Raw genomic sequence first — 18,952 nt, 5'->3', positions numbered from 1 at the left:
TTATTAAAGATACTTGAATAATCGTTACGAGTTCAAACGCTTGCAAAAATTCAATTCGTGAAGTGACAACCGTTCGGTTAAGAAAGGCTTTTTATTCGTCCCAATACCGGAAGCCTGGTTGGCTAGCAAGCTTGAAGACGTCACTGATATAAGTGGAATAGAGAACAGGATATGAAGCAATTTAGCGACTTCCTTCGAAGAAATGTGTAACACTTCACGCAGAAATGCAGACTAACCTTTGCAAAAATCAAAGGTGATTGCTAAAACACGTGCAGGATTATCAGATGCACCATACTTCCGGCAGCGATCAACTGCTTAACTGCTTAATCACACGCAACAGCAAGCCGTTCAAGCAATACATTGATCGCATCTTATCAAGTGGAATCTCACGCGTTGGTCAGTGACTAATGAACCCTGGCACTACCGGAACTAAGCGAGTATAAAAGCAGCACGCTTGCACACACCGAAGCACAATACCTTCATTCCCTCCTTTAATCAATTGGTCTCTTTAATTTGTTCTTTAGCAGCATTTACTGAATCCTATATTTAAGCGTAGTCTTTGCCCGGGAAGCATGGATCAGAAACGGTTTAATTATCTGACGGTTGCAGCAGTGTGTTTGTGTTTCTATTTCCACACAAGCAATGCTTTCGACTTTTCCAAAGTGGTCGGTATCGGTTCCGGATTGACAACGATGGGGAACGCTATCAAGGGCGGTGGAAGTGGAGGCGGAGGAGGATCCAACAACAACCAGGCACACGGCGGCATTGGATTGGGCGGACAAGGAGGCAGCGTCTACATCGACATGAGTGGCCGCTCTGCGGGCGGCGGCTTCGAGCAGCGCAGTCACGGACGGCGGAAGCGTGCAGAATGCCGGCACATCAACAACTACTGCTACGCCGACGAGCACTGCTGCAACGGCATCTGCCGCGTCCAGGTCGTCGGCCAACACGGCGTCTGTCTGTAAAATGCTTCCATGTCTCGTCGGCTATAGTGTCGTGTTTTTTAAACTTTCTGCGGATTGTATAGAAAGTGCTTTATATCGAAACACCAAACTGTGCAAGCATCACGCTGGAAATAAATCTGTTCGAAACAGTTGCGCAGTGTCTCGCTGTAACAGGAAAAACGACTCAAATTCAGTATGTCACGGCGTACAACTGCACTGCAAATTTCCTGGTCTTAAATTCGGACGTAACACGGAGTAGGCAACCGTACTTGCAACGTGGATGACATATGTAAATTTCGGCCATAAGTATTTTATGCAATACATTCGGCATTTGGCTCTATAAGATTTACGCAAAGTAGAATGACATAAGAAAGTGTTCTGTTGTGATGTCAGCTGCATTATGTCATGCCTTCCCGCCGGTAAGCGTGTTCTTTCCATGCTTTCATGATTGCAGAATAAACTATTTATTTTGCTGTTTATTCTAAAGGCTTTGATGTTTGGCGTTGGCCGCCCAATATAAGCGCGACTGCATTGCGCGTTTATTTTCAGCTGACTGGTGTTAGTATATAAACAGGCACAATAGTAATATGTACGTTGTGTTATCGAAACTGTTGAAAGCACGCTGTGCGCGTCGCACAGGAATGTGGACGGAACAAGACGGCTGCCAAACAGATCGTTTATTAAAATGAAATTTTAATAAAGGCAACAAGGCCCGACAAATCTGAAATCATCCGCAGGATGATATCAAATCCCAGATGGGAGCAAAAGGAGAACAGAATCGACCAGTCAAGATATTCTTGGCTGGGAGATGCGGAAAATCAGAAGTAAAGGCCGTGTATTTTAATACACGGCCGAATCGGCAAAAAACAGACCGGAGAGACGGTGCGGCAATCCACGCAGCCCCACTATCCTGGGCGGTGGCACCGGCCTCCTAGCATGCCACGGGTGGAACTCCGAAGCTCCCGCGAGGACACACCAAATCGAAAAAAGACAAAACAGAAAATAACGAACAAAATGCGACCGAATACAATCTGCGGCGCATATACTAGATTAAAAAATCACAAAAAATGGCGAATTTGATGAGATCCATTCCATTGATGAGGCGTCTCAGTCTGGAGAATAGTCGTCCTCCAGAGCAGCATTTCAGCATCGTCGCCCACGCTCACGCATCATTCAGCATGTCGGTGTCAGCGTCGACGGCAGCAGGGTCGGAAATAGAATCGGCTGCGGTGACTGCATGAACAGTCTCGGCTGCGGCGACAGCATTTAAAGCTTCGCCAAGTACCTCTGACATCGGCAACACAGGTGGCTCAAATTGAGCCAACACATTTTCCACTGTGTCGTGGAATACGTCGGTTTCTTCTTCACCTTGCGGTGGCGGCAAACGAATAAACGGCTGCTCGGTATTACCGGCGTCATCTAGATACTCATCTAGATATTCATAACGGTATCGATGAAAGAACGCACGTTGGTCCTTACTCATTTTCGACTCATCCATTTTACGTAAATACGCCATCGTATTCCGTTTGTATTCTTCGGAATTCGGTTCGGCTTCATTTTCATAAGACTTTGTAGTCTTATAAAACTCAAACTCGGCGTCGGACATGCGGGAAATCGGTAATTTCACCAGATAATGTTCAACGAAGATGTCCTTCCTCTTCGGCTCTGTACTAACAGATTTAGGTCTGTTGACTTTTCGTTTCGGCGGTGCAGCATTCACAGGCTGCATATCAGCGGGAATCGGCTGTGCAACAATTGCGGGTTGCGAAGTCGCAACAATCGGCGGTGCAACATCAAGTTGTTGCTGCTCAACCGGAACGGTTGAGATCGGCGGTACAGGTGCGGGCACAGCTGGCAACTGCTGTGATTTGCCTGCAACACCCGTTTTATTAGCGGCTTTATTGTTGCCATTATTACTCGACGGTTTTAAAATATTCTTATTCTTATTCGGCTCGGTACTCGTACCTGTGGACTTAACCGTAGTCGTGTCCAACAACGACGGAGCGGATCCGAATTTTGACAACGGCACATTCGGTTTCACCACGGGAATAATAATCGGCTGTGTAATGGGAGGAAGCTTGACAGGCTGTTTCCCGCCCATCACTCCCAACTGCGGCGTTGCGGGATCCCCCGACTGATTTTTCCGAATATTTCGGAACTTCGGCTCCGGCTGTACAGTTTTGCTTCCCGTAGGAGCGTCTGGTGAATCGGGCAAAGGGCGCTTTTTATATAGCTGGCCCTTGTCAAACTGCGTCTTACGGTCGCCGTATCGTTTCATACGGGTATTAATGTCATCGTAAAAACGATCGACTTCGTCAGTGTCCATCTCGACATGACCGGCGGCAGCTAGAGTGTCTTTCAACAGCTCTGCTTCTTGCTGTTCAGTCAGCGGCTTCCCTAGCATTTCGATTAAATCCTTTAACAAGGCATATTTGGCTCGTTCTTTACTTTGGTAGATCGCCTTGTGGGCGCTATGACTACCAAGTAATGCGACAGCGATACTCATAGCGGCAAATTTCAGTCCCGTATTGTAGGGAATCGGCGTCCAATCGATATTGCGCTCATTTAATTCCTGATTCAGGTAGTGTCACCGTAGTGAGCGACTTTGCAGAAGAAAAAGAATTTTGCAGGGTCGGCTTGTGGCAGTACATACTGCATAAGGAATTTCTCAGTTACTGGATCTCCGTAAATCTTAAATTGAGAAATAATCTCAATATCAACGGCGGTGATCGGCGTGTACAAGTGCTTCTTATCGAGCACTGTACGAAGATTATTACGGCGGCTGGACGCGTACGTAATTATTTCCAACGAACGCGATAAATCGACGGTAGAATAATCGAACTCCATCATTCGATCTCTTAATCCTATCTTCCCCAAAAATGCCGCGGCATTCTGAATCATATTCTTCAGATGCAACATTTCCGGGCCGTTCGTCTTCGCGATATCGGCGACAGTAGCCAGCTTATGTACATAAATACCAAGATCGCTGGTATACTGAGTTACATCGCGCAGAATCCTATTAGGATCGATGGTCGGTTGGCGTGGTCGTCGAACACCACGATTATCGCGAGAATTACTCTCACGCGTCGGCGGTTGCTGAGATTCAGCCGGCTGATTAACATTCTGTGGTTTATTCGGCTCATTACGCTGCTGGTAGTCAGCAGATCGGATATTCGGCTGGTTTCCGCGCTGTCTGCCACGTTTCTGCAAAGCAGCGGAAGAATCAGAAATATATTTCGACATATCTTTCCCTTCGACTACAATATTTTTCCCAGAATGGGAGTGATTTGGTGACGGCTCTAATGTAAATTCAATACGATGTCGGTGACGAGCACCAAATACTGATCGGCTACTATCCGTAGAAGACGGCTCTTTAATCGACGTATTAGAATCGTCGATAGACAGACCACCTACTTGTTTCGACAGTCCGACACGCGCGACAGTCCGACACGCGCGTCTGGCTGGACATGCGACGTGCTGGGTTGCGGTTCGGCTTTACGCTGCTGTGATGCAGCTCGGCTGAGATACTGCTGTTGTGCAGTATTTCCTCGGTACCCGCGCTCATGCAGCCAAGGATCGGAAGTCCATGCACTGCTAGCACTACTCGGCGCCTGCTGTAAAAGCAGTGTATTAAACGGCTGTGTTATACATAATCGACAAGCAGGAATTATTAGGCTATTTACCTGTTCGTTCTGCTGTCGATAATACTGGTATTGTGGCTGGTTGAAAGCCACATCGGTTTGCTGCTGGTACTGCGCATATTGCGCCGGCTGCTAGTACTGCTGATAGTACTGCATCTGCTGCGGCGGCGACATGGGATTCATAGCATATCCCTGCGGCATATTACCGGTTAATTGTAATACATCTATTTCCCACTGGCTGGGAATATCACGATTTAGTGGGATACATTCCCAATCACTTAAAGAAAAAGTATCGGTCTCAGAATCAGAATTATTCACCTGATTCGTCGGCATCTGCACTTGTGCAAGATAGCTGATCGGCAGCTGCATCGGCGCAACATAATTCGGCTGTTGTGGCAAATCGGCAGGCAATGGCATATCACACCACTGCGGTTCACGAGCGGCTATGAGTTTCCGGGCTGCGTCGTTCATCCTGATACGCAGCCAAGGTTTGGCTTGGAATACCGGCTCAAAATGCGTCTCACCAAGTGTGACATACGCATCCAGGTTGCAGTTCAGGACTTCATTAACCAATCGGCTCGCGACGGTATCCTTATCCTGTTCGCTGTACAGCTTATCTCCGAAGAGACAATCGGCGCACTTTCGGCGATTAGTGTTATAACGGCAGCGATAACACTGCGTCGGCTCCATTGTATCTACAATAATTATACTGGATAATTTACCGTGATTATTCAACGCTAAATTAATCGGCCATTTAACACTATTTTATGCGATTAATCGGCAACTAATTGGAGAGCAACTAGGTACGAACCACAATTTAGTGGGGACATAATAGCGGCTTTGAAATATTTAACTATTTTATCTAATAGTTAATTTTCGGCTTGCTTCTATCAGATATTTATTTTTAAATTTATTCGGCTTGCTTGTGATTGTGCGAGAGGCACAGACCACGATTGATCGGGGAATAACAACGGCTAATAATTAATTCTACCTATTATTCGGTAATTATTATACCGCTCAATAGTAACTAATTAATTACTATCGCTAATCGGCTACATTAATTAATGAATAATTCGAAAATTAATTCAGTAATTATTCGGCAATTTAATCGAGATCTAAATCGGCTATTCACTAATTAATTCTAGATTAATAGTGAGAAATCTCTAAGTCGAAGCGACTAATAGAATTTCGGCAAGAGGTATGGACCACACAATTAGTGGGGATTTAATTCGGCGAGAGGTATGGACCTCATGATAGTGGGGATTTAATCGGCAATTATCGTACATGTACGTATCCGTTTTTATTACGGCGTACATGTAATTACAATTTTATCGGCTTCTTCTTAATATTTTTACGGCTGTGATCTTCGGCAACCTCGTTTTCGGGTTCCCACTGATCATCGTCATTGACGACTTCAGCATTATCTTCGACGGTGTTATTTGTAGCTTCAACGGCTTCTACGGTATCAGCTGGAATGAACGGCTCAGCGTTCACATTCAACCCAGTTTCGGTAGGTTTCGGCAGGGAGATCGTACTAGTTATTCCTTTACGATCCTCTTCGGTAGTGTTATAACGCTTGAGACGCTCGCAATTAACGATGCGAGTTTCTCCCGGCTTATCTTTATTTTCGATTTCAACGGCATTGGTATACGGGAAGCCAGTAACTTCCCATCTACCCCCGAATTTATCTCGGAAAGATTCGGTTTCACCCTTCTTCTTCTCTCGCTTTAGAAGAACCAGTTCACCGATCTGATAATCGTCTTCTCGACGTTTCTTATTAAAACGTTCGGCCGTTTTAATAAATTCCTCTCTCATGTAGATTTCGGCTAGCTCATGCGCTCGCGCTAAATTATGGCGAAATTCGTCCATATATTCAGCTATCGACGCATGTTCGGCTGGTATATTGGTCTTAGTGACCGTATCGGCTGGAATAACTTGTTCACGCCCGTACAACATATAATACGGCGACATGTGAGTAGTTGCGTTTTGTACTCGGTTTTTAGCGGCTATAACGAACGGGAGAATGGTATCCCAATTCTTTTCCCGTCCGTCTGCGGCGTACATTGCCAACGAGTCGGCAATAGTTTGCATCTGACGTTCGACTAAGCCTCTACCAATTGGATGGTAGGCAGCACCAAAATGATGCTGAATCTTTAAGCGGTGGTTAATCGCTTCAAGAAGCTTGTTGTGGAAATGAGTTCCACGATCGGTATTCAAAATATGCGGCGTGCCATAGGGCAGAAATACGTCGTGAATAAGGAAACTAGCAACAGTTTCCTTTTTCGCATTAGGAATCGGCTTAGCTATTACGAACTTAGTTAATTCGTCAATAGCGACGGCTATATATGTATTACCTCTTGGGGTAATCGGCAAAGGTCCTTTTAAATCGACTTGTACTCGGAACCACGGGGCTCCGATAGCTATCTGTTGTAGCTTGCCCGGCGGTGCCTTCCGTTCGGTTTTATGGTGTTGGCACAAATAACAATTGCGTACGTACTTATCGATGTCGGCAACCATGCCGTCCCAATAGTAACGAAGCGCAATTGCCTGATACGTCTTTAGTGGACCCAAATGTCCACTAGCCGGTGTATCGTGCATAGCATGCATTATATCGACACGCATATGCTTCGGCACGACGAACCGTCGATCAAGGCGGCCGTCCTTTTCGGTTAATCGATATAAAACGCCGTTCCATAACTCAAAGTATGGATCGCGTTTGATCAAATGAGTACTTTCGGCTCGGCCCTCAAGGGCATGAATACGCTTTTCGATTACAGGATCCTTATCCTGTTCGGCTCGATAATACATGAAATTATCTTCGTCTTCATCGTGTTCGGCTGGGTCGGTGATAGTGACGACTCGAATGGTCGGAGTACTAAACTTCCGATCTTTCATTTCGTCCCAGTCATCGTCGTCGGCGGTCTCGACCGGTGGTCCGACTGGATGACGGCTTAAAGCATCGGCATTGTCGCATTGTTTGCCCGGCCGATATTGAATAGTCATCTTGTGGCTACTCAACTGAAGTGCCCAACGGGTAAGGCGCCCGTTCAGGCCTTCCTTTCTCGACACAGAGCGTAACAAATTTGTTAACGCCTGATGATCGGTTTGCACATAGAAATGTGAATACTCGATAAAGTGTCGGAACTTACGGCATGCAAATACTACAGCAATACATTCCAATTCGGTAATCGGATATTTGCGTTCGGCTTCGGTTAGGAGTTTGCTAGCATATACAATCGGGTGACCATCCTGGTGTAGGATAGCTCCTATCCCTATCGTACTAGCATCGCACTCGATAACTGTCGGCTTATTCGGGTCAAATTTGACCGAAACCGGCGCATTTATCAATGCGTTTTTCAAATCGACAAACTCGGCATCATGTTCGGCTGTCCATTTGTTCTTAACGTCGATCTCACCCTTTAGTAAGCCATACATGGCTCGGGTTCGGCTAGCAAAGTCCTTAACGAACTTACGGTAATAGTTGCATAAACCAAGGAAAGATGGAAGATCTTTCTCAGTTTGCGGCTTCGGATATTGTTGAATCGCGGAGATTTTCTCCGGATCGGTTTTGATTCCGGCTTTAGACACTATGTGTCCAAGGAAGTGCAACTCGGTTTCACCGACATGGCACTTGCTCGGCTTAAGCGTGAAGCCGACCTTTACGAGGCATTCGCACATTAGTCGGATTTTACGAATCAAATCGTCAAAATCCTTTCCGGCTACAATGATATCATCTAAGTACGCAAAGATATTCTCATTGCGTACTCCGACAAGAGCCTTATTCATAGTCTCTTGAAATGTTGCCGGCCCATTACACACGCCGAAGGGCATGCGTAAAAATTCGAAAAGACCGTCCTGCGTGATGAACGCAGTCTTTTCAATTGAGTCTTCGGCCATTTGTATCTGCCAGAACCCGGCATTACAATCGACGCCTACATAATATTCATTATCGGCTACGGATTGAAGCAATTCATCTGGTGACGGCAAAGGGTAGTTATTCTTTTTCGTTGCGTCGTTCAACTTTATATAGTTGACGCAGAAACGCGTGCCGATAGTACCGTCTGGATTCTTCTTAGAAGCCAGCACAACTGGGAAACACCAGTTGCTATTTGATCGGCGAATAATACCTTTTTCGAGCAATTCTTTAACATGCTCTTCGATTATCTCCCGACCTCGCCAAGAGGTACGGTGCGGCTTACATTTAATCGGCGGGCAGTCACCCGTATCGATATGGTGCTTTACAATTGTAACGTCACCAAAAGGTCGGCGTTTAGTAGCAAAAAGATCCGGGTATTCAAGGAATACTTCCTTGATCTTCGCTATTTGTTCGGCTGTCAGCTTAGAGTTAATTTTAAACATATCGACGGCTTCTCGGATTTCTTGTTGTTCTTCCGGCGTTCGTTCGGCTAGTTTAACGGAATTAATACAGATCTCATCATCTTCTATCTCTTCATACGGCTCGAGATAGCCGATGAATTGACCTTTCTTTATCGACTTTCGGCTATTATGGAAATTGAACAATCCCAGTTCAAATTTCCCATTAGCGGGTCTTACGACACCTTCAATCGGCTTGATATGCCTCTCCATGTAAACATGTGGGCTCGGCAAGAACATAAACTTATCGGTAGAAAATTCTTCGGTTGGATCGAATCGTGCTACTACTGCAGCCATATTTATACCAGGATTGATTAGAATTTTGTCGGTAGCGAACACCTTAATCGATTGGAGGCGTGGGCTACGAGAAGTAGATTCAATAGTAGGCGACTCAGAAAATTCCCAAGTCTTATCAATAGCTGTGGGGTCAGCTGACTGATCAGGTTCAACTGATTCCCTATTAATCGGCGTAGATTCAGTATGAACTACCGGCTCTACATTCGCAATGATTAGATTTGATGCATCAAATGATTGTATACTGGATAGGGTTTCGTTTAGGTCTGGTACATCATTAGCTACAGTATCGGCATGATTCGGCTCCTTTGATTCGACATTCGCATTATTACATGCGACATCATCATTCGGTTGCGACTGTAATCTACATTCTGTAGTCGGCTCATCTTTACTGAACTCCATTACGGACGCCATTGGGTGAAAATGTGCCCGAGGCCAAGCACCGGCCAAGAAGTTAGCACCGGCCATTAGCACCGGCCAAGAAGTCCTGACCTAATAGCACTTTAGTGTCGTCGACAGTCGGCTTAATGTAGAAAGAATGGTTAATTAGTTCACCAAGTACTTTTGCAGGTACCGTGCAGTAGTGGGTTACTAAAAATCCACACATACCACCGATTCCTCTAATGTTTAGCGGCTTAACTAACGGTAGTTTTTCTAGTTTTAATTCGTCGACGAACTCACTCGAGATGAGTGATGTCTCGGCTCCAGTATCGATCATAACCATAACGGTTGTGCCTACAATGCGTGCCCACACCATTAACGGTGGCGCTCGCTTCGGCTCTGTAGTTGAATCGACATTAGAATTATCAATATTGATTTCATTTATAATCGGCTCGTTTAGATCGATCGGTTCGGTGATTCGGATACCACTTATAGTTATTATTTCAGTAGTATCCGGCATTTCACCAGGAAACCGGGGAGTACTGCCGGAAGTTACTCCCCGTTGTCGTTTTCCTGGCTACTGGCGGAGACGGCATATTCATTTTGCCGTGGCGGCGGTGAAGTTGACGTCGGCCGTGGACCATTCGACTGGCCCTGGCCTTGGCCACGCGACTGTGAATTGTTTCGGGAACGGCCGCTATTAGGCGTGCCCGTTCCACTACTGGCTTGGCTTCGGCTCCGGAAATCCCGGGCGTACCGGCGATTCCCAGTTACCGGATCATGATACGACAAATAGATTGGGTTTTCGGCTCGAGGCACGTCTTTAAACTGACATGCCTCAAAGTAGTGCCCGCAGACATCGCACTGCTGGCAATACTCAACGACTCGGCCGTTTCTCATCGGCTTCTCCAACCGTGGGGTCCGGTCAGTATTCTCGGGAATACGTCCGGCGTTCTCGGCCCACAGCTGGGAACGGTTCGACTGTTGATTATTATTGTTATTGCCGGCTGGCCTCACATTGCCATTATTATTGGCGTTACCTGTTGGCCTAACATTACCATTACCATTTCCATTACCATTATTAGCTGCTCGGTACGGTCGGCGATTGTTCCCATTATTATTGGGGCGCGGCGGGCTAGCAGCTGCTGCCGCATAGCTCACCGGCTTCGGCTGGGTCTGTACCGTACGAACGGTCACAGAGTCGGCATCTTGGTTCTTACGTTTACTACCGACCGGAATCACGTACTTTTCGGGATTGCTCGCCGTCAAGTAGCGAATCTTCTCCAAGAATTCTTCCGGCGTACGAGGATCCATGCCCTCGATTTTGTCATGCAAAGTTGCATGCGACTTTATACCCTTCATTAGAAAGGTCACGAATTGATCCGGCGTACCGGCATAACCGGCCTTGTCTCTCAGCGTCATCATCGCTTGAAAGAAACTTTCAAGCGATTCCTGACCTGGTCGGTACGTTCGATTCGTAAGTTCAGACAACGCATTTACAGAGCGTCTGGTATCTCCGAACCGCGCAACCAATTGGTTACGCCACTCCCGGTACGTAGTCGGCTTGTTTGGGGACGTGAGCAGGCCGTTGTACCAGATAACCGCCTCATCCTTCAGGCAGTAGGCCAGTTCGGCTATCTTACGCTCATCGCTTACCCATCGGTTTTCTTTTGCGGCTTGCTCAAACTTAATAAGAAAAGTATCAATATCTTCTTTGTTGCCGTTGTACGACGGCCTAGGAACCGGCTGTCGTATGGCGTCGGCTAAGTCGGCTTTCCTTAGCGGACTATTGGTTCGACTTGTTCGTTTACTTAGCTTACGCAGTTTTTCCCGCAGAGCTTCACAAATTGCCTCTGCCTCCTTATGGGAAACCTGCTGTCGGCTGATATGTTCTACTGTCGGGGCCGGCTCCATGCGGGAGTGCATGGTTTCGGGCTGGTCAGCGCGCATTCGCGTAGGCGGCCGTTCTTCATAATCGATTTGGTTTTCGGCGGCAGCTATCATCTGCTGGTGCGTTGCCAACAGGCGGTTGTACTTTTCGGCTAATATATTAAATTCCGACCGGTATCTCTCACTCGACTCTTGCAGCATAGAGATCGAAGCGAGTCGGTCGTTCGACTCTGTACTCAACTTCCCGTTCTCTTGTATAGCCTCGAGATACTGATTACGGAAGTTGGTCGACGAATCCTTTTCGGTTTTTAGTTCGGCTTGTGCTTTTTGTAGTTCGGCTTTTAGTTGATCGATCCTATTATCCCGTTGTCTAACTTGGGCAGCGAGCCCGACGGCGGCTTCGCTTGCCTTATTGTGGGAGCCTTTAGCCGTTCGTAGCTGCTCCTTTAGGTCATCCAATTCGGCTTTTATTTCGCAAATCGTCTTATTGCGTTTTGCGATATCTTGTTCGGCTTTTTCGTATCGGACTCTAAAGTCCGACACTTGGTTCTGCAATTCTACCACTGTATCGGTAGCTTGCATTAACAGGCTGAACCGGGGCCCTTTCTCTCCTGTCGGCTGTAACGGCTGAATCGGCGGGATTTTTAAGATCGGGGTCAAATCCTTGCTCAAAGCCTTGTCGATAAGGCTCGGACTGGAATGCGCCTTCGGTCTCAACGGTACTACCGTTGTCGGCTCATCCTCCTCATCCTCCGACGACTCGGGCGGCTTATTTGATTCGGGATCGCTAGTATTAATTAGCGACACTGATGACAGCGTCGATGTAATCGACTCTGTTGCGCTATCGGCTCTGTCTACACTCGGCTGTGTCTCTACTTCGATCATGGTCTCGTTCAGATCCTTAGGGACCATTGGCGAAGCCGGCTGTTCTACCGCTTCAGGTACTGGTAGATCGGCTAATGGTGCTCTTTTCGGCTTTCTCTTATTGGTTTGTAGTACTTGATGTACTACTTCCTCGCCACCGGCTACTATTTGTTTTGCTTTCCCGCGGGTAACATTGCGGGCTGCGTTATCATTAGTTTCTGTATCTTTCGGCTGATTTCGAATTAATCGATCGGCTGTTCGTAAAAGATTATTAGCGAACTGTTTCGCTTTATTCACTGGTGTTCGCTCCATATCGGCGATTTTATCAAAATATAACCGGTAATTATTACGGTTGTATTCTAATGAATGGTATGGCAAATTTAATGGTAGTTCGCTCTCAACTTCCCACGAATGGGTCAGCGAAAAATCCACTAAATTGCAAAACGATTTTCGGTCAAAGTGAAAATAATATTTTCGATTAATTTCGGCAATTTTATGATTTATAATTTCAGTACAAAATTATCGGCAATACAGTAATATTCTACCGTAATTAATTCGGTTACTTATCAGACGTTACACGATACACTTTGTATCATATAACATACGACGTTAATTAGTTTCACTAATTTATCGAATTTTCGGCTTGTATTGCAATAGCTGCAAGGTTGATGGACGGAACAGTACGGCTGCTGCCTAACACGGTAGCAGTAGCTTCCGCGTGTGATAACGATCGGCAGGTTCCACTGCAATTATCTGCAGTCGACTTTGGATTTTGACCTTGCAATTTTCGAATTTCACGACGGTTGAATCGCGGTATTTTCACCGCGATTATTTGACAAAATATCGTATAATAATCGGCAATTTATCGGCGATTGTTCCAATAAAATACGAATAATTTATCGGAAATAGACCATTCGAAAAGTACAGCAAAGTATGCAGGAGTATCGCGTACTACATACAATTGCTTCGGCGACCGTATTTCATCGGCTCTGTAGAAATACTCATAATTATTATAATCGGTTTTCGAAAGCGATAACATACAAAACGTTGACGGCTTTCGTGTACGGCTAGGTTTCGTTATTGTGGATAAATTCTAACGAATTTATCCTTCGAAAATATCAGGATTTTACGGTGATAATTCTCTGCTATTGCAGAGTTAAATTCGAGAGCAAAATCGATAAAAACATCGTTATTATCACGGCAAAGTCAACGACATTGACTACAATATGGTAGCTTGTAACGGCTACCGTAATTGATCAATAATTCGGAAATTTCCGCGATATTATTCACGGAATAATACGGCGTAATATTCTGAAAATTTCTTCAGAAACTCTCGGCTCTATCCGTTCAAGGGAATCGAATTATTGTGGTAGAATTCACGAGAAATTCTCCACAAAACGATAGCAATACGGCGGCAAAATACAGTAGCTTTCGGAGCTACTGCACGCGGCGAAATTCGATTAATTTCTAGAGCGATTGCATCTAGAATTACACGGCAATTCTCTAGAAAAATTCTAGATTCTTTCAGTAATCTAGATCGGCAGTGAGACTCAAAATTAACATCGTTAATTTGATCGGAAAACGTAGACAGGACTACGATAAACGGCGATACGGTACGACAGCTTTTAACAGCTGTTGTTCGACGACAAAATCGTAAAAACTCTAGAGAAAGCTTCTAGAATTATCGGCAAACCTTCTAGAATTATTCTAGAATTTTTCGGCTGGTTGTTTGCCACAGCAAACACGGCTTACCTGCTGCTGACGCGACAGGACTGCAGTGAGCGATGGAGGGACGGTTGGTGCTGCTTCCCGAATGCTTGTCCGAGACGCAGACGCTTTTCCGCTTCGGCTTTATCCACCGGTGAATGCCTGATGTCTGGGCTTGTTCCCGACGTATGGATGAGGCTGCTGATATCCGGTGGTGTGGTGAAATCGTTCAGGAACTCCGCTGTAGGCTGGAGGTAGCTGAACTATTTCCTGAAGGCACTCCGTAAGGCTCAATCCACCCCGTCGCTGTACGCTGCGTGTGGAATCCGGTTAGCCAAACAGAGAAATTCGGCTTTGCGCACGGTTGACGATGCGCTCAGTTCAAAGTGCGGACAATCGGCTAATTGTAGCTCACAGGGCTAATTGCCTGCTTGCTCATTAAAAAAAATCACAGACTACAGGGATGCGGAGATCGAAACCGCAATCTCCACCATGAAAGCACGCTGTGCGCGTCGCACAGGAATGTGGACGGAACAAGACGGCTGCCAAACAGATCGTTTATTAAAATGAAATTTTAATAAAGGCAACAAGGCCCGACAAATCTAAAATCATCCGCAGGATGATATCAAATCCCAGATGGGAGCAAAAGGAGAACAGAATCGACCAGTCAAGATATTCTTGGCTGGGAGATGCGGAAAATCAGAAGTGAAGGCCGTGTATTTTAATACACGGCCGAATCGGCAAAAAACAGACCGGAGAGACGGTGCGGCAATCCACGCAGCCCCACTATCCTGGGCGGTGGCACCGGCCTCCTAGCACTGTTCTCTGATGAAACATTTTACAGTACACTGGAGTTTCTTTCACATCACATACACAAAATCAAGTATATGTTAATCTGCTCTGCGTAACGCCTTTTACAACGACGATGTGTGCATCCAACGCAAATATCTTGGCGGTCTTATTTGTCTCACTTTAAAAAGAACAGAGGATTTAAAAAAATCAGCGGAGCTTATTGCTACTACAGCGCATTACAAAATAAAACATTTTTATTCCTAATTATCAGATTATCGGTTACATTCAAAATCAGCGATATCGACTTACCTAGAAAAAGTCTTTAAAATGCAAAAATAAAAGATTTGTTAGTGGCGCCATGGCAACCGCCCAAGATGACTGAGGGGCGGATGGGGCCCCGGCAGTCAGAAATTTTTTCTTTCAAAAAAAATTTTGAAAAATGGTTTTTGTATCAGAAAAATGCGATAAAAACTATCCCGAGGTCAAATTCGCTCTAGAAAGATGTCTCGAGGTCGAGGGGGGTCGCGCTAGTCACTGCTGATTATCCACCTGTGTAGTGATACAGCAGGACATCATGCAACAATATTCAGGCGCTCTGTTTTCTACCCTCTTGAACGGTTTTCCTGATTATGGCATGCAGTAATGTTGAGTACCAACGGGAGCACTGCTCTCATTTTCAGTTTTTTGACAAACGGCGTACCAAACACGGATCTATCCAACTACCAACACGACCAAATGTGGGACCAGCAATGTCGAGCCAACAAAGGCGTGTCATTTTCGTACATGTACAAAGTAGAGTTTTTAATAAATATTGCTTCAATACAATAAATAAATTGGCAAGTTTCATAAGACATAGGCATCAGTCAGAGTACCTTTTTGGCGGCTGCTGATTGCGTCGGCGAGGTTTATCAGTGTTTGTCATCGCCGATTCCGCAAGATGGTATCACGATTGATTCACTGGTTAATCAAGATTTGACTGCTAAAGCGTTAGATCAACCCGATAACTACGTTGCTGATCGTTGCCGGAAGTGTAACGCATCCGATTAGGCTGCACGTGTTGTAGCGATAACCTTTCCACTCTGCTAGAGTTGGTTAGCAATTCGGCGAGAGATGTTACACATTTCTTCGAACAGTCGCTGAAGTCTCTCAACTTGTCTCATTTCCTGCGCATTTCTAGCAATGTGACGCTTTCAAATGCAATGATCAACCCAACTTCCTGGTTCGGGATAAATAAAACGCTGTGCGTTAGTGATTGCCTCTTCACAAACGCCTTTCCTTTTCGAAGCGATTCGCCAGCTCAGTTGGACAAGTTAGTGGAATATCAAGATTTGTGGCGGCAAGAAGCATTGCTGACTGCTTTTACTGTAGTTGCCTTGTATCATCCGCATACTCCAAACTTCGGCAATGCATTCCGGGATGTGGATGGCGGGCGCCGTGTCCGTAGCGTGTCTGCTACTGTGCGGACAGTTTTTGACTTGTGAGGCGGGTATCTTTGACTTCCTGAGTTTAGACTACAAGAAAGCAGGCAACAGCGGCGGAGGAGTGTCCAGTCGCAACGAGGCACACGGCGGCGCCGGATTGGGCGGACAAGGAGGCAGCGTCTACATCGACATGAGCGGCCGTTCTAGCAGCGGCAACAGCGGATTCGAGCGGCGCAGCCACGGACGGCGAAGACGGAATGCCGACCAATCAACAACTGTTACGCCGACTTCAACGACATATGTCACATCACCGTCGTCAATTAACACGGTGCTTGCTTCTTAGGCTGCACTCTGTACTTGCGAAGATTGTATTTCTACCGCATAACGCATGCTTGATTTATGTAATATTATACCATGTAGCACAATAAAATATCGTTTATCTGTTTTATATGTATTTGTGGACGATAAACGTTTGAAAATGGAGTTTTGAAATGCTGCAACTGTCGCATTACAATCATTTTGATCAATCTAAGGAAACAAATTTGCACATCTGTTTGAGCGATTATATGCAGAAGCGTAAAATAACTCCTGATCTATCAGCAGCTCGATGTAAGCAGAAATATAGAATAGGATCTGACTCTGAAATATAGAGTAGGGTCGGACTCTTGGGCATGGAACTAACAAGCAACAGCGTGCTAATTAACAACGCAGATGTTATGTATAACAGAAACGAGGAGCAGACATCCCCTCCAGAAATTGAAATTATGGGTGTATGGGGCTGTATGTGAACCTATTATTTTAAGCCTTGCTGTACTTAAAGTAAACCCAATGTATGCATCAAAATCGTAAACAGAAAGAAGCCGGTCATCGGTTAATTCGGTTTATACAATAATTGTTACTGCCTAAATTCCACTTAATATTCTCGTTCTTAATAGTACAATAACATTCCGCTTGTACCGATATTTTCAAAATAGACACTTTATTTTATGCAGCTATGTACTGAAGCAGAAATCTTAATGTTTCAGTGCAACTTTTCTGAGCAACCAGATTTATTTGTCTGAACGATCGCTGGCTGTAGAACCATATCATATTCAGAATAAGAGATTTGCAGTGGACAGTAGACACCTGACTAACAAAAACTGCAATTTGATGCAAAAACATGCCAGTACCGCTTGTTTGCCGGTATACGTATTGCATACACTACAAAGTTCATCGGATGATGCCAAATAAAGACACCGAACGTAAGGCATCGAAGGAGCGGTGACCTTTGTTTTGAGCTTATTATAAGTTAGCATAGTGTGTCTACAGTTTAAAGGAGGCAGATGCCATCCCGATATTGAGCACAACAAACAAACAATCTATCCGAAGGAAATATATGGAAAACTGTTAAAAATTACCATTTGCGGCTTTTTAATGAGAACTTGTACGGATACAACGGTTTAGCACGCTATTATCCAGATCACAGATATGTGAATCGGAAGAACATGTGAAAAATCAATTCCAAGAATAAAATGCCGGCACTGCTTCAGGTAACCCTAGCGAAAAGCAACTTGCAGTACAAGATCGACTTGTCAATTGTCACTGAGAAAAGAATCATCGGCAATACCGACCGACGCGAAGGTCGGCTACCGGGTTGTTCCGGTTTGACAGGGTCCCACAGCGGCGGCTGCAGCACTGCGCATTGGAGGTACAGTGGCTGAGGAAGCCCCGGCATGCGGCACGCTTCCTCCGGCCATGGCTGCGCCGGTCAAAGCCGCTGCTGCCGCTTGAAGAGCGGCCGCTCATATCGATGTAGACGCTGCCTCCTTGACCTCCCTGCCCGAACCCGCCATGGGCGATGTTGGTGTTGGATCCTCCTCCACCGCCTCCGTTTCCACTGCCGCTTCCGGATAACGCAGTCAGGATGCCCAGTCCCACTCCCCCGGCAACTGTTCCCCACGCGTCACACACCAGCAAATGCCCGCAAAATAACAGATACAACACGGACACGGCCCCTGTCGTTGGCATACTGGAGTTCATTGTGAAAGTTCGGCGCGTCAAGACAATATAAATGGTGCGGAAAAAAAAGCAGAAAACTTGGCTGCTTGACTGAGAAAATTAAGCTTGGCCAAACGCTTAGACAAGCATCAGTTGCGATATAAACACCGCTTCGCTTAAGAGCGGCTTTTTATTCGTCCTCAACCAGGAAATCTGGTTAGTCAGCGAACTTGAAATCGTCATTGACATTACTCGACTAGCAGAAGAAACAAGGAAAGTGGAAGGACTTCACCGATCGTTCGAGGAAATTTGTAGTATATCTCGCAGAAATGCCAACCAGCCTACGTCAGGAGCAAAGGTAACCCAAAAATGCACGTGCAAATTTATTGGATGTGTCACACTTCCGATGCAGCTGCTATCAGCTGTGTAGTGATGCGCTGGCTGATCGAACACTACAGCATGCCGTGCAAGCAGTACACTGATCGCATCTTATCAAATGGAATCTCACGCGTAGTTCAGTAACTAAGGGTCTCTGACACTACCGGAACACAATCAGTATAAAAGCAGCAAGTCTAATGTTCAATGAAGCAGAATATTTTCTTTCCATACTTCAATCAAGTGGTAGATTAAATTGTTCCCTAACAGTATTTACCGAGTTCTGCAGTTG

The 18,952-nt window shown here is 45.7% G+C and overlaps 2 protein-coding genes across 3 annotated transcripts; both read right to left on the bottom strand.

Moving 5' to 3' along the window:
• Positions 1–1,659: 1,659 nt before the first annotated feature.
• On the bottom strand, positions 1,660–14,905 carry LOC129597849 (cadherin-related family member 5-like). Of its 2 annotated transcripts, XM_055495539.1 has the most exons (6): positions 14,141–14,905; positions 4,904–5,280; positions 4,628–4,777; positions 4,359–4,558; positions 2,910–4,148; positions 1,660–2,816 (listed from the first exon to the last, which is right to left on the bottom strand). In XM_055495539.1, the coding sequence occupies exons 5-6, from the start codon at positions 3,448–3,450 to the stop codon at positions 2,107–2,109; spliced, it is 1,251 nt and encodes a 416-aa protein (XP_055351514.1). In that variant the 5' UTR covers positions 3,451–4,148; positions 4,359–4,558; positions 4,628–4,777; positions 4,904–5,280; positions 14,141–14,905; the 3' UTR covers positions 1,660–2,106. The 2 variants fall into 2 exon arrangements, with proteins under 2 accessions (XP_055351514.1, XP_055351512.1); XM_055495537.1 differs by having other exon boundaries at positions 1,660–4,148.
• A 2,845-nt stretch (positions 14,906–17,750) lies between these two features.
• On the bottom strand, positions 17,751–18,453 carry LOC129597870 (uncharacterized). The gene is made up of 2 exons (XM_055495567.1): positions 17,915–18,453; positions 17,751–17,843 (listed from the first exon to the last, which is right to left on the bottom strand). Exons 1-2 carry the CDS (start codon positions 18,325–18,327, stop codon positions 17,834–17,836), a joined length of 423 nt encoding a protein of 140 aa, XP_055351542.1. The 5' UTR covers positions 18,328–18,453; the 3' UTR covers positions 17,751–17,833.
• Between the last annotated feature and the right edge of the window lie 499 nt (positions 18,454–18,952).

This window comes from Paramacrobiotus metropolitanus, unplaced genomic scaffold (genome assembly GCF_019649055.1).
Source record: "Paramacrobiotus metropolitanus isolate TYO unplaced genomic scaffold, Prichtersi_v1.0 Parri_scaffold0000110, whole genome shotgun sequence".
Taxonomy (NCBI): Eukaryota; Metazoa; Tardigrada; class Eutardigrada; order Parachela; family Macrobiotidae; genus Paramacrobiotus; species Paramacrobiotus metropolitanus.
Note: the sequence above shows the minus strand (reverse complement) of the source record. Positions and strands in the feature narration are given on the sequence as shown.